The sequence below is a fragment of the Hemiscyllium ocellatum genome, chromosome 37, assembly GCF_020745735.1.
Source record: "Hemiscyllium ocellatum isolate sHemOce1 chromosome 37, sHemOce1.pat.X.cur, whole genome shotgun sequence".
Taxonomy (NCBI): Eukaryota; Metazoa; Chordata; class Chondrichthyes; order Orectolobiformes; family Hemiscylliidae; genus Hemiscyllium; species Hemiscyllium ocellatum.
In genome coordinates, this window is record NC_083437.1 from 7,088,133 (window position 1) to 7,104,375 (window position 16,243).

The following is a 16,243-nucleotide window of genomic DNA, read 5'->3' on the forward strand; positions in this document are numbered from 1 at the left end:
ATGCCCTCCATTCCTGATGAAGGGCTCATGCCTGAAACGTCAATTCTCCTCCTTGGATGCTGCCTGACTAGCTCTGCTTTTCCAGCACCACACTCTCGACTCTGATCTGCAGCATCTGCAGTCCTCACTTTCTCCTCAATGTTTCAGAGTGGCAACTTTTCATCAAAACAGAGGAAAGCTGGCCTTTACTCATGTGTTGTGAGCATTGTTGGCTGTGGCAGCATTTACAGCCCATCTCTAATTGCTCCAGTGAGTTGCCTTCTTGAACCGCAGCAGTCCATGGGCTGTGGGTACACCACAACGTCTTTAGGAAGGGAGCTCCGGGATTTTTACCAGCAACACTAAAGGGACAATGATAGAATTCTAAGTGAAGATGACAAGGGGCTTGTAGGGGAACATATAGGTGGTATTCTTCCCATGAATCTGCTGCCCATGTCCTTCTAGATGGTAATGACTACAGTTTAGAAGGTGCTGTCTAAGGTTGGCACTGTGGCTCAGTGGCTAACACTGCTGCCTCTCAGCACCAGGGACCAGTTTCGATTCCAGCCTCGGACGACTGTCTATATGGAGTTTGCACATTCTCCCAGTGTCTGCATGGATTTCCTCTGGGTGCTCTGGTTTCTTATCACAGTGCAAGTTAGGTGAATTGGCCAGGCTAAATTGCCCATAATGTTCAGGGATGTGTAGATTAGGTGCATTAGTCAGAGGTAAGTGTAGAATAATAGGGTGGAGGAATGAATCTGGTTCGGTTATTCTTCAGGAGGTCGGTGTGGACTTGCTGGGCCGAATGGCCTGTTTGGAAACTGTAGGGTTTCTATTCTAAAAGTGTCCTTCATGACACCCAGGACTGAATGCAATTACTCCAAACGGGTTCTGACTAATACTGAAGTACCACTGTTTTGTCAAGTCTGACAAAGATGGATTATCTTTTTCTGCATAACTTGCCACCAAACAGGCCAGGTGAGGATACAGGAACAAATACAGAAAGCCGCAGAAATTCAGCCGGTCTGGCAGCATCTGGAGAGAGAAACAGAACTAATATTTTGAATCCAAAATGACCCTTCTTCAGAACTGAAAAGGATTGGAAAATAGTGTTTTTTCTATTTTCACACCTTAATTTACACCCATTTTGCATCTTAATTTCTCTTTCAACACAATTAGAAACCCTTTTGCACTGGGCCTCTACATGATCTGTTCCCCTCATTGCTCCTCTGGATCTAATCAGTGATATTTTAAAAAATCATTTTGCAACTGCTTTCAGTTCTGAGGAAGAGTCATATTTAACTCAAAATATTAACTGTATGTTCCCTCTCCAGATGCTGCCAGATCTGTTTAGTTTCTCCAGCTTTCTCTATGCTTGTGTCAGATTTCCAGCATCTGCAGTAACTTGGGGAGAGTCGGTAGCTCATGACATTATCTCAAAATTTGAAGTAACAAATCTAATCATGCCAAGAAGCAATCTTCCCTGTGCTTTTCCATTTTTGGTTCTAAATGGATAACTTGTCTTAGAACAGTTTAAACTGTGATTTATTTTCCACTCACTTGGTGATGGTGTCCAGCTGGCAAAATACTGGAAGTACCATTGGATCAACACAGTAACTTCAGGAAATATGAAATGTGGCAAATTAGCTGCAGTATTCCAAGGCACCACTTTACCAAAAGTGCTTTTTTTTAAACAATGCTAATGCCTTTATGTTTCCTGCAAAAAATAACTTCTACTTATATTGCTCCCCTTCATGCACTTCAAGCTGTTACAGTGCCCACTATTGATGCAAACAATTCATTGCTCTCATCCCTCTCCACCCCCACTTGGCTTACAGCTCTTCAGAGATTCCATCCTTTTACATCGTCTGTCCTCAAGTTCATAGAAATGCTGAGAACATTTTCAGTTGCATTGCTTGATTCAATATTTGCTGACCTTTGTGAATACCCCAATATCAGGCGCTAGTTCTCTGCCCAACATTTCATCCTTTGTCACTATTACTGTCTTCCTCTAAATAGCCACATTCAATAACTTCATGGTCTTCATATAGTTCTTGCCTCTCCAGAACCTTGGAGGTGTGCTCTCTCCACCCAAATCTCCATTCGCTCCATTCTCAGGCAGTGCACTCCAGATCCTCTCCATTCCAGTGAACCGGCCTCCAGCACATTCTCAGACAGTACATTCCAGACTGTAACACCTCACTGTGTGAAAAAGTTTTCCTCAGGTTAACATTTCCTGTTTGGTCAATTGCCCCCATTTTAAGCTCTCTCATTATTGATCATTCCACCAATGGAGACAGTTCTTCTCGAACTACTCCGTCCAGACTCCAACATTTAGAAAACCATCTAATTTCTGGAGCAATTCTCATGACTTTGTTTCTGTTCCTTCTCTTAGTCCCTTCACATCCTTCCTCAAGCATGGTTCCCACAACTGGACACTATGCTTCAGCTGAGGACAAAATGTCTCTTATAACATTTCACCATGATTTGCTTTGTTTTGAACACCACATCACAACTGATAAATTCCAGGTGACTTCAAGGAAACTGAACAAAGAGAGGGAACCCTGAAAATGGACTGGATGTAGGATGGGGCAATAAATGAATCAAAAACTAAGAAGTTATTGCCTTTAATTATGTTTCATAACTATGCAATGACTAAATCAACAAACTGCTGATAGGTTCTATCTGGTTAAGACCACATAATGATGTGTGGGGTAGCTGCTATAAAAATGCCGAGAAAAAGAGTCATTTATGCGGGTTAATCCCATGTGAGATTTACCCTGCCCATTCTGAGATACACAAGGAGTTTGAATCTATCTTTCAGAGAGAGCATTGTACCAGTTCCAGGGTTCAGAAAAGACTTACAAGGATGTTGCCAGGTAGGGCTGAACAGGCTGGGGCTGTTTTCCCTGGAGCATCGGAGGCTGATGGGCGACCTCATAGAGGTTTACAAAATTATGAGCGGCATGGATAGGATAAATAGGCAAAGTTTGTTCCCTGGGGTTGGGGAGTCCAGAACTAGAGGGCATAGGTTTAGGGTGAGAGGGGAAAGATATAAAAGAGACCTAAGGGGCAACTTCTTCATGCAGAGGGTGGTACGTGTATGGAATGAGCTGCCAGAGGATGTGGTGGAGGCTGGTACAATTACAACATTTAAGAGGTATTTGGATGGGTATATGAATAGGAAGGGTTTGGAGGGATATGGGCCGTGTGCTGGCAGGTGGGACTAGACTGGGTTGGGATATCTGGTCGGCGTGGACAGGTTGGACCCTAGGGTCTGTTTCCATGCTGTACATCTCTATGACTCGATAATTATTTCCGACAGAATATAGTTGCTTATTACTATCATGCAATAGACCTTTTTGTTATCGAAGAACAGGCTCTCTATGAAAGTATCCTACAGGATGCATCCTTTACCAATAATCACCAGACGAGAACAACACCAAGAAGCATTTATGGTATTGAAATACCAAACAACTCTTGCCAGCGTCATACTTTTAGAGGTAGCAGATGTGAAGTTGCCAGGAATAGTTACTGCGGAAAAAAGACAATTTTCTATTCCTTTCCATGGGAATGTGGCGATAACCTCTCTAATTTTCCTTGCCACTTGGTGGACCTCCAAGGTCCACCAGTGGCAAGTGGAAGCTGAGCATTGGCACACTGCTTGGACTGCATGGAGTTTCCCAGTGGCTACACAGTGGACAAGGTACAGAAGAGGAGATCAGAGAACTTGTCACCTTCTGTACAATGTAAATATTCATTTAATGGTATATTTTTAGAAAACATGATTGCTTCCTAACAAGTTTATACCTAGTACAATTATTTCAGCTGCTAAAATGTAAACAACAACATGACTGAAATTAAACAGCAATTGAAACTCATTAACTACTAAACCATGTAGTTAGCAGCAACACAACTGAAAAAGTTCACTTCAAAGGCTGTAAGTACACGATAACCTAAATGCTGTAAATTTAAAAGGCATCTGATAATATCCCTTTTCCCAGTGCGGAGAAATTACATCAAAGACAAGAACATTGTCTGAAAAACATTTTCTTTGATGTGTTCGCAAAACATACCTGTCACATGCTGCTCAGTAATTATACGTTCACAGCACCAAACAAGACCGTCTCAAGTCAAGTACTATTGAATACCCAAGCTGAAGAGACAGCAGGGCCTCAGGGACAAAATGCACACCAGAGTGAGGGTGGGGGGCATACTGCATGTTCAGTAGCAAAGGCTTGCATCAGAAGTTCATCTTCCAAGTGTTCCTGCTACTAGTAGACAGTTAGGTCTGCAGATGCTGGAGATCAGAGTTGAGAGTGTATTGCTGGAAAAGCACAGCAGGTCAGGCAGCATCCAAGGAGCAGGAGAATTGACATTTTGGGTCAGAGCCATTCATCAGGAAAAGCTGTTTCCTGATGAAGGGCTCCAGCCTTGAACGTTGATTTTCCTGCTCCTCGGATGCTCACTGCTACGAGCGCCCATTTACAAATGCACTTGGTTTACCGTGACCTTTCTGAACAGCTCCGTGACCTTACCACAGAAACAAGTACATTTCATGGTCTCAGGATGCCCTAAAGTGCTTTAAGCCAGTTAAGTGTTTTATAAAGCCTGATCACGATTATGATGTAAGAAATGGCCTGTTTCCAACCGTAGGGATTCTATGATTCTAAATACAGCACCCAATATGTACACAGCAAGCTCCCATAGACAGCAATGCCTGGTTCATCTGTTCTTTCAATGACAGTGACTGAGGAATAAATATTAGCCAGGACATCCAATCTTTCATTGTAGCCACTGAATTTTTTTTTTAAACATTGGTCTGAGAGAGCAGACAGGAGCTCAGTTTAATACTTCATCTGGTACACAATCCCTACTGACAAATCACGAGGAGTCAGGACTTTTCCCTTCAAAGATATTCCATCTGTGATTATTAAAAAATTAATAAGCATACGAAACTGAAATGAAGGATCATCTTGTGAACAACCAAAACAAAAAACATGAAATATGAAATTAAGCTTTGAACTGTTTGGTCACGCAAGTTCAATCAATTGGCCTCTGTTGATGATAGTTTCTTCATACATAAAAGAAATCGGTGACACAGCACATAGATCATTACAGTCCAAGCCCTTCAGCCCTCAATGCTGTGCCGACCATTTATCCTACTAACCTACATACTCCTTCGTTTTACTATCATTCATGTGCCGAATAAAGAGTGGCTTAAATGTCCCTAATGTATCTGACTCTACCACCACTGCTGGCAGTGCACTCCATGTACCCACCACTCTCTGCGTAAAGAAACTTATCTCTGACACCTCCCCTATACCTTCCTCCAATCACCTTAAAATTATGCCCCTCATGATAGCCATTTCCGCCCTGGGGAAAACATCTCTAGCTATCTATTCTATCTATGCCCCATCATCTTGTACACCTCTATCAAGTCACCTCTCATCCTTCTTCACTCCAATGAGAAAAGCCTGAGCTCCCTCAACCTTTCTTCATAAGACAGGTCCTCCAGTCCAGGCAGAATCCTGGTAAATCTCCTCTACACCCTCTCTAAAACTTACACATCCTTCCTATAATGAGGTGACCAGAAATATTCCAAGTGTGGTCTAACCAGTGCTCTATAGAGCTGCAGCATACCCTCATGCCTCTTAATCTCAATCCCCCTATTAATAAAAGGCAACAGACCATACGCCTTCTTAACAATCCTCTCAACTTGACATGGACCCCAAGATCCCCCAGTTCCTCCACACTGCCAAGAATCCTGCTTTTAACCCTCTAATCCGCATTCAAATTCAATCCTCCAAAACGAATCACTTCACACTTTTCCAGGTTGAACTCAATCTGCCACTTCTCAGCACAAATCTGCATCCTGTCAATGTCCTGTTTCCAACCTGCAACAGCCCTCCACACTATCCACTGCTCCGCCAACCTTCATGGCATTGACAAACTTTCTAAACCCTTCCATTTCCCCATTCACTTATAAAAATCACAAAGAGCAGAGGTCCCAGAGCAGACCTCTGTGGAATACCACTGGCCACCCAGTTCTAGGCTGAACACTTTCCATCTACTATACCCTCTGTCTTCAATGGGCCAGCCAATTCTCTATCCAGACAGCCAAATGTCCCTGCATCCCATGCCTCTTTACTTGCTGAATGAGCTTACTGGGGGAACCTTGACAAGTGCCTTGCTAAAATCCATATACAACGCATCCATTGCTTTACTTTCATCAATGTGTTTTGTCACATCCTCAAAGAATTCAACAAGGTTTGTGAGGCACGACCCATCACAAAGCCATGCTGACTATCTCTAATCAAGCTATGCTTTTCCAAATAATCACAAATCCTGTCTCTCAGAATCCTCTCCAGTAATTTGCCCATCACTGACCTAAGATCTGTAATTCCCAGGTTAGTCCTGGTCCCTATCTTGAGGGACTATTTGCCACCTTTCAATTATCTGCTACTACTCCAGAGGAAAGTGAGGATGTGAAGATCATTGCCAATGATGCAGCAGTCTCTTCCCTTGCTTCCTATAGTAACCTTTGGTATATACGATCTGGCCCAGGGGACTTATCTAACCTCACATTTTTCAAAATTTCTAGCACAGCTTTCTTCTTAACATCAACCTGTTTCAGCATATTAGCCTGTTTCACGCTGTCCTCATCAAGAATAAGGTCCCTCTCGCTAATGAGTGCTGAAGCAAAGTATTCATTAAGGACTTCCCCATCTCCTCCTACTCCAGGCCCATGCTCCCTCCACTATCCCTGGCCAACCCTATCCAACTCTGGCTTTCCTTTTCTTCCTTATTTAAGTGTAGAATGCCTGGGGTTCTCCTTAATCCAACCCGCTAAGGCTATGTGGTAATGTCATGGTAGTGGCAATCCAAAATCCCAAGCTAATGCTCTGGGAGTATAGATTCAAGTGAAACTGAATTTAGCTAATAAATTGAAAACTCGTCTCAATAATGACAACCATACAATGATCAGTAACTGTCTAAAATTCCATTTGGTTTGTTAATATCCACGAGAGTAGCAAAGTACTCTCCTGAGCTTGTGTAAAGATGACTCCAGACCCAACACAGTATGATTGAGTCTTAATTTCTACCTGGAAAGTTCTAGCAAACTGCTTAGGGATAGGCAACAAATGCTGACTTTGCCAGCACCATCAACAACCCATCAAAGAATAAAGAAATGAAAAGTACTTTGGATATCTCCTCAGGTGTTGCAATAATACTGCTTTTTCTTGTTCATAGTACAACGGGACCTTGATCAGGTAGGCCAATGGGACAAGGGAGTGGCAAATGGAGTTTAATTTAGACAGGTACAAGGGGTTGCATTCTGGTCAGGCAGGACGTACACAGTTAATGGTGGGGCTCTGGGGAGTGTTGCTGAACAGAGGGGTGCAGATGCATAGTTCCTTGAAAGTGGAGTCACAGGTAGTGAAGGTGTTTGGCACATTTGCCTTCATTGGTCAGTGCACTGAGTATAGGAATTAGGACATCATGTGCTGTATAGGACATTGCTGAGGCCACTTTTGGAATAATATTCAATTCTGGTCTCCCTGCTATAGGAAAGATGCTGTTAAACTTGAAAGGGTGCAGAAAGGATTTACAAGGAGGTTGCCAAGGTTGGAGGGCTTGAGCAATTGGGAGAGGCTGAATAGGCTGGAGCTTTTCCCCTGAGCATCAGACACTCTGGGGTGACCTTATAGCGGTTTATAAAATTATGAGGGGCATAGACTAGGTGAGTAGCCAAGGCCTTTTCCCAGGGTAGGGGAGTTCAAAACTAAAGGGCATAGGTTTAAGGTGAGAGGGGACCCGAGGGGCAACTTTTTCATACAGAGGGAGATGCATTTGGAATGAGCTGTTAGAGAAGGTAGTGGAGGCTGGTACAATACAGCATTTAAAAAGCATCGACAGGAGTAAATGATTAAGAAGGATTTAGAAGGGTATGAATCAAATGCTGGCAATTGCGATGAGGTAACAGCAGCGGCAAAGCAGCAGTCAGAGCTGAAGCCTTGTGAGCAGTGGCAAAACCAGGAGTGCCCAATGGTGGTCAGCAGCAGTGAAGGGAGCTGCCCAGCACGAGTGAAAGCATGCCCAGTTCAGGGGAGACTGAGCCCTCTCGGGGAAATGCCAGCTCGGAATGTTCACAGGCCTATTGCTTATGAAAGGACTGCAATGTTTGACCAGGAGAAAACGAGAAGATCAGATTCAAAAGTGTTGTGCTGGAAAAGCACAGCGGGTCAGGTCGCATCCAAGGAGCAGGAGCAAGTCCTGCATCAGGAATGAGGCGTCCGAGCCAAGGGGTGGAGAAATAAACGCGAGGGGGTGCATCTGGGGGAAAGGCAACTGAGAGTGTGATAGGTAGGTGGAGGTGGGGGGTAAATGTGATGGGTTGGAGAGGAGGGGGCGGGGATAGGTGGGAAGGAAAATGGAAAGGCAGGACAATTCAAGAGGGTGGTGCCACCTTCCTCTCCGACCTATCACCATTACCCCCACTTACCTATTGCACTCTCATCTACCTTCCCCCTAGCCCTAGCCCCCTTCCCATTTATCTCTCCACCCACTCAACTCACAAGCCTCAATTTTGATGAAGGGCTTTTGCCCGAAACATCGATTCTCCTGCTCCTTGGATGCTGCCTGACCTGCTGTGCTTTTCTAGCATCACACTCTTGACTGTAATGTTTGATTGTTTCTTTCTTTATTTTTCTATGTTTATACTAAGACAACTGTGACGCTGAATGTTTAAATTTATTTCTTTACCTTTTCTTCTTCTGTAAATTAGACTTTTCACCTAAATACTTTGTAACTAAGATGGCGTTGTGTGTGACAACATTGTACGCTTTTCACTGTAGCCTTGTCTCCGTGCTTGAGTCAACATGACAATAAAACCTAAATCTAAAATGGGACTAGGGTCAGCTGGTCAGTGCAGATGTCTTGGACTGAAGGGTCTGTTTCTGTGCTGTATAACTCTATAACCGTGAGGATTTACAAATCCCTCAAGTCAGTCTCAAGTGGACATGGCCCAATTTTATGGGTGTCAATGGGAAAATAAAGGGAAGCAAAAAAAAAACATGGAATGACATTGACAAGTCTTCTGGCATGGCCCATTTTAATCCGCTCCTTAGATATAATCTAACCTAACAAATTTGTTCCAACAATAAAGCAAGGGATCAGACAACGCCTTTACCCTGTAAATTCCCAAGCTCAGAAATTTAAGGTCGGGAGAAAATTTGAGGAAAAGACTTCATTTTAAAATAAACCAATACAGTAGATTCAAAAATAAATCAAGGCCAAAAATAGTTCTACACTCCCAGCAGCCTTATGAACTGACAGAGAAACAGATGTGTAATAAGCAGGTTTATAATAAGCTGTTAGAACGCACATTGTCTTTTCGTGAGGCCTTTACTGTCAATTTTCTCGGTGCATTTATAAAAGAACTCTAATAAATCCAAGCACATTCTCACACCAACTATATTGCGAAGATAACTGCATCTTTAAACATATAATGTCTGGAAGCTAACACATCTGAAACCTGTAAAGGATTAACTGTGAATTGATGCAGCATTAAGGTAATTTGAAGTAAGGTCAGAAAGGACCACTGAATTTGAAAACTTTGTCACTCACCCCTCTGGTGAACGTGAAAGAAATAAATTTCAGCAATAAACGTAGTCGGGAAGGTAGGTCCCAGAGCTGCATGAGCTGCAAATCACTACGTCACGAATGAGGGGGAGGCAATGGCATAGTGGTAATGCCACTAGATTTATGATCCAGAGGACCAGGCTATTACTCTGGGGGTTTGGGTTCAAACCCCACCACAGCAGCTGCTGGAATTTAAATTCAATAAAAACTATTAAGCTAGCCCCAGTAACAGCAATGATGAAATGATCAGTTAATATATGTATAAAACCCCTATTTGATTCACTAATGCCCTTTACAGAGATAAACCTCCTGTCCTTCTCTGCTATATGCAAGCCCAGATTCCCAATGTGGCTAATCCTTAATGCTCTCTGAATTGGCCTAGCAAGGTACTCCATAGAAAGGCAATCAAGGCCGAATAGGAAATGCTGGTCTTGCTAGTAACACCCACATCCCATTTAATAACATTTTTCAAAACCGGTATTCCTCTCCCTCTCCTGTGTTTGACAGACAGTCCAACAGCCAGTACATCTAAAAAGAACCTATTAACATAACTGCTTTGACAGCTGATGGTATCTCACACTTCATCAAGTGTAGTCACTACCATGAAAACATACCTTGCAGCAGATTCCTGATGCATCTGTACTTTAAATTTTCCAGCATAAAGTCAATTGAATGATAGACTTAGTGAGAACAATTCAGCCCGAAGGTGAGAACAGGTAGGGACTTCCACGTGGTCAGATTTACTCTATGCCTTCTGGGTGTCTGAGAGTGCACAAATACATGTGGATTTCCTTGAGTTGACAAAAAAATACATCTACATGGATATGATGAAAAGGTTTAATATTTTAGGACAAAAGCTTCACATTTTCTAAACAGAGGGATTCTGCAGGAACCAACTTAAGCTAATCACACATTGCAGCTGGATATAATTCTTTTGTACATGCAATCTGTAAATCATTACAAGTTTTACACAAAAGGAGGGCCAGCAGGAATGGTAATCTGTTCCTCAGCACAGCTACTGACCTGATTTGCTCATCCAAACAGATGGTGAAAAGCAGAGAAAAAGAAAGAAATTGAAGTTTAAGAACAATGTAGTGATTCTCTGAGGGTTATCAGCTTATCTGCAGAGGCATAAATAACTTCCATTTATCCAGGATAATGACTAGGTCATTGTTTGCTCAAATTAAATAAATTTGGTTTACTGCTCCCATTAATATGCCTTAAGGCTACATAATCAAAAGCTCAGTTATAAACACACTGCGTCCTGGGAAAGCTTAAATTATATATTTAAGGGTTGTTAAACCTTAAGTATTTTAAAGTGATTAATTTAGTTACTCACAACTTTCCCTTTAATTACTGAATCTTACAATTAGCAACAGTCAGACTTGCTGAGAAAAGATAAAACTTTCCTACGCGAGGGCCAATTTGGAACATTGAACCAATGAAACTGACGTGGGAGCAAGACTTCGAACTAAAAGAGTGGCATCCAAGACTTGTATTGAAACTGACTCCATATGTGAATTATGACTCATTTCCAACTTGAAGTGCAAATAACCAGTGCCAAAAAGTGTGGCACTGGAAAAGCACAGCAGGTCAGGCAGCATCTGAGGAGCAGGAGAGTCGACATTTCAGGAATGAAAATAACCGGGTGCAGCCACCTCCAACATATTCCTCTGGTCACGGATCTCTGCAAGTGCAGTTTCATCAATGGGCCCTCTTCCAATAATGCTGTAAAACACCAGGCAAGCATAATTTCCATCAAACTTCAAGCAAAAAGAATCAAAGAAACCCAAGGGCAAGATGCCTCAAACTATTGTCTCCAGCTAACTTTCAATTCACAATAACCTGCAGCCATTTTCTAAAACACCTGCATTTAAAGTTGTCTAGTTTAGCAGCTCAAAGAGGTCGCAGAAAAGAAAACTAATAAATCTGGTGGGAGTCAAATGAGCAGGTTTTTGGGAACTTTTTCGAAGAGAAATGGAGAGGTTCAGGGAAGGAATACTAGAGCTTCCAGTCGAAATAGCTGAAGGTACAGCCACTAATGGCAGAATGAACGAAGTGGGGAATGTACCAGAGATCAGAGTCAATAGAGTTTGTGTAAAGTTGTGCAAATGAAAGAGCTTACAGGGATAAGGAGACGCTAGGTCACTGAGGCTTTTGAACATGAGGATGGCACTTTTATAAATGAGGCACTGCTGGACCAAGATTCAGTATAGGTCAGTGAGTGCAGAGATGGACAGGTAAATGGTGCTCAGTGCAGTTAGTGTATAGACAGCAGAGTTTTGGGTCACCTAAGTTCATAGAGGCTGACGAGGACAGTTTTTAAGATCCTATGTGACTTGTGCCGAAAACCGGTACAACTTGTATGGACCAGCGTACTGTGAAAAGGCAACTAAATTGAAGCCAGTATCCTGGCCTAAATCCAAATACTTTGCAAAATTATTCCTGCCGTAATTATTTTGAAACATATCTCCACTTCTATTTTTGGTACAGATTAGCTAAGGTTCCAAAGCCTTCCTGCAGATTTCTGGAGCCTTTTGAAATAAACATTACAGACAAGCTCGTGAATTAATTAGGTAGAGGAAGTAGGCTGCAGCTCTGGCTACAAACTCTTGCTGTGTTTGAGCATCTGATCATTTGCATTTTGCTGCATTCACTGAATCTTACATTGGTCCTGGATTATCAACGCTGTGAAGTATCTATATTATTCTAAGTATAAATCACTTCTATTTGGTTAATAGGCAGTGGAGACAAAACAGTAATTATTTTTCCAAAAATTAAGGGCAACCTGCATTTATATAGGTCTTTTCACATCCTCAGAGATAATCAACTCCAAATCCTCCTGTAAGTGCTCACCAATTGTGGAAGACCTTGTGCAGAGGTGGACATGTACATAAGCAATTATCCAATGAGTGTCTCCACTGGAAAATGCTTATGATTAACTTCTACAGTTAACAGGTAAAACTTCACATGAAAGACCTACCCAAGTTTCACACACATCACTGTTGCCAATCCATTGCAGCGGGTAATGTAGCTTATAATGTTATTTCTGTGACTAGAGTCATGGAATCATAGAGATGTACATCATGGAAACAGACCCTTCGGTCCAACCTGTCCATGCCGACCAGATATCCCAACCCAATCTAGTCCCACCTGCCAACACCTGAACCATTTCCTTCCAAACCCTTCCTATTCATATACCCATCCAGATACCTTTTAAATGTTGCAATTGTACCAGCCTCCACCACTTCCTCTGGCAGCTCATTCCATACATGTACCACCCTCTGTGTGAAAAAGTTGTCCCTTAGGACTCTTTTATATCTTGCCTCTCTCACCCTAAACCTATGTCCTCTAGTTCTGGACTCCCCCACCCCAGAACTGGCGTCCTTTTGGCTCTCCATTTCCAATGAACTAGTGGATTTATTAAAGAGATTCCTTTGAGGGAGCATGGGAAAACGGGGTGAGTTGATTTAATCAATACATTTTGTTATGCACTTTGAGATATACAAAAATAATAATTTGAGGTAAGACACATAGCGAGAGTAGCAGACTTGTGAAGAACAAGTGACTTTGCTTTCCAAAGCTCATCACCTCATACCTGGGCCAGTTGTAGGTTCATTGGGAGTGAATAATTGAGGTGATTATACAATCATCATTAAGTTTAATCAGGTGACAGGAAAGGATGCTATAAAATAGTGGAACCTTGGTATCAGGGACAGTGGCTTAGTGATAGTGATAATGTCACTTGATGCGTTTTCCTGATGAAGAGCTTTTGCCCGAAACGTCAATTTTCCTGCTCCTCGGATACTACCTGACCTGCTGTCCTTTTCCAGCACCACTCTAACCTTGACTGTAATCTCCAGCATCTGCAGTATCCACCTCCGTCGAGTTACCCAAAGGCCTAGTCTAATGGTCTGAGAGCAAATGTTCAATTCCAACCAGGGCAGCTAAAGGAATTTAAATTCAATTGATAAATCAGGAATATGGATTCTAATGCCCTCACTTGGTTTGACCTAGATCCAACTCCAGACAAAATGATTTTTGCTCTCTGAAAGGGCTAAGCAATCCATTCAATTCAAGGCAATGAGAGATAGGCCACGAATCCTGCCATTGCCCATGAAAGAATAAAGCATGAGCAATCTTTTTTTCACTCACATGATCGTTTATTCTCAGTAGGTCAAAGAAACAGACAACACAGAACCTAAACAAGCTTGAAACTAAACCTGGGTGCAACAGCTCAACTCTACAGATGGCTATATTAAGCTCCTGTGAAATGAGTTATTCTGCTAATTTCAGTCCCGCTCCTTGCTGTGAAATTATTCTCTATTTTAGGAAGGCTGTGAACAATATGGCGTAATAAATAAGGGTCCCATTTCAACAGCTGCAAGTGACCATGTAAACTGTAACCAGTAATGCAAAATACTCTTCAGAAAAGTTTCAAAACAAAGTCTAGGCCCAAATGGTTCTCAACACCCTACAATACAGCCATGCCTATGGCTAAACTTATTCTTTGCTGAATAAAAGCTGTTATCTAAAATGCAGCTCCAACAAACTGCTTGAACAGAAAGACTATATTCAGCCAGATGAGCTACAAATAAGTCGGCAATCTTTTGTCACGTCTAAAATCGGACAAGGACCAGAGGTAGAATGATGAACAGTGAAAACTTTAAAAATTGCAGTCAGGCAAATCATTCCAACTGCTGTGCAGTCTTGACATTCCTCCACTGAAAGGAGTGCATTCATTTCCATACAGTCACAATGGTTTTTCTGGCTCTCGCCTGGTTGGCAGCCTTCTCACTTTAGATTTTGCAGCCTTATATGCAGAGCTCCTAGCTCCAACTCTGAATGCAGATTGCTGTTTTTGTAGCTGTTTCTAAATATTGGTGAGTCATTCCCCTAACTGCAAGTCATATGCAGGGACAGTTATTTGCTGCTGTTTCTTTGTGCTGCCAAGGGCTGGCAGTCAGTTCCTCTCCACACTGGAGAGTTTCAACCTTAACCCTCCTACTTCTGCACTGGAGACAAAAGGTTTGAGTCCATGATGGGCACATTGAGCTCCAGGCTCTCCTCTGCACTATGGACATGGAACACCAGTTCTCTTCCATATTAGGAACATGACCCTAAACTCCCTTCTGCCCTGTGGCGATGGAGCCCAGGGCCTCCATGCCCAGTCATAAAACCATCACCTTCTGTCACTGCTGGGGCGATGGAGCTGTAAAGTCCCCTTCACGCTGAGGAACGTGAATTTCATTTTTAAGAACCTGGTAATCACCCAGCCCAGTGACTCAGTGAAACCTCTCTCCTTTCACTGTGTACTGGCTAAGAAATAACTACAGAAACAGACACGTGAAGGAAGGATGTTGATAGAAGAGAATCGGGTTCCATCTTCAATTAAGCAGTAAGGAAAAGAACAGGGGAATTGTATTGGGGGGGGGGGTGGAGTGGAGCTGTAAAAGCAAACACCTCTGGCTGTTATATGGAATTTTATCTGTTTGCAGGAGTCATACAGAGACGAGACCAGGAAATTCTCTCTTCTCCCACTGCCAGAGGTCACTCTCAAGATGGTTCTGCCTCTACCAAGAAAGAATGCGAAACCTTACATTGACAATGTCCTCTTTACATTTTTGGAATACCTTAAATGTGGCCTCAGAAATGATTCTGTCGTGCCACTATCGCTATTCTATGGAAATTCATTTGTACACAGTAAGGGCTGTCAAACAGCAGGGTGGGTTTGCGGAGGTGCTATTAATAGCTTTGGTACCATCAGTTAGGTGGATAAAGGTTGGTGAAAAGCAGGAGAACTTGTCCACAAACAAGGAAATAAGCACCACAAGGTCTTCAAGTGACACAAATTCAATATATAAATCAGTTTATGACTATCTAAACACTTCAAGGTGACAAGTAAAACAAATTTTGTATTTCCTCTGCACAAGAAAAATGACCTGAGGGTGGTGGATTCTGGTGTCAAGACATAGGCCTTGCTCCACTTCAAGACCTATGACATCTGCAACGTTGACTCCAATGCAAACTGCTTCAAATTGCAGCTGGGGTGGGCCATTGGGTATAAACTCTGACCTTTTTGCCCACTTGAGATATGCTTCAGAATGCAACCCATGAGAAGCTCACTGCAAAATGCTTGATTAACTGCCTTTAGTTCAAGTTGTGATAAAAACATGATTGGACTGTCTGGCCTCAATAAACACTTACAGTATTTATAACACAATCAGAATAGTGAAGGGAGGTGCAATTAACATAGTGACATGTTCTTACTTGTTTTTTCCTTTGGGATCTCTGTTGGGGTTACAGGTGTATGTTCAGTTTCAACTGTGACTGGTGTGCTACCTTCTTCAAAGTCAGCGCTCCCCTCTGTGAGAAAGAGCAGAATGTCCGTGAGCAATTAATACCACTCCAGATCTTTCTTAAGACTTTACAATGCAATTTGATAGACAGTCTACTTCTGGTATTTCAAAGCCAAAGGCAGTCAGGCTTCCTTATTATTTTAATTGTGATGTGCATACTAATTTAAGGAAGGATGAATACATTGCTGTGCTGTAGGACCTTGAATACCTGGGTTGAAATTACAGCCAGATGACACAGAGAATTAACATTGGACTCC

At 42.4% G+C, this 16,243-nt stretch overlaps 1 protein-coding gene across 3 annotated transcripts in view; it reads right to left on the minus strand.

Moving 5' to 3' along the window:
- Window positions 1-16,243, minus strand: part of hspg2 (heparan sulfate proteoglycan 2) — a 530,364-nt gene that overhangs the window by 377,860 nt on the left and 136,261 nt on the right. For all 3 annotated transcript variants that reach the window (XM_060851818.1, XM_060851817.1, XM_060851815.1), the window contains exon 3: window positions 15,898-15,993. In XM_060851818.1, coding sequence (XP_060707801.1) covers window positions 15,898-15,993 — 96 coding nt within the window. The remainder of the gene's footprint in view (window positions 1-15,897; window positions 15,994-16,243) is intronic.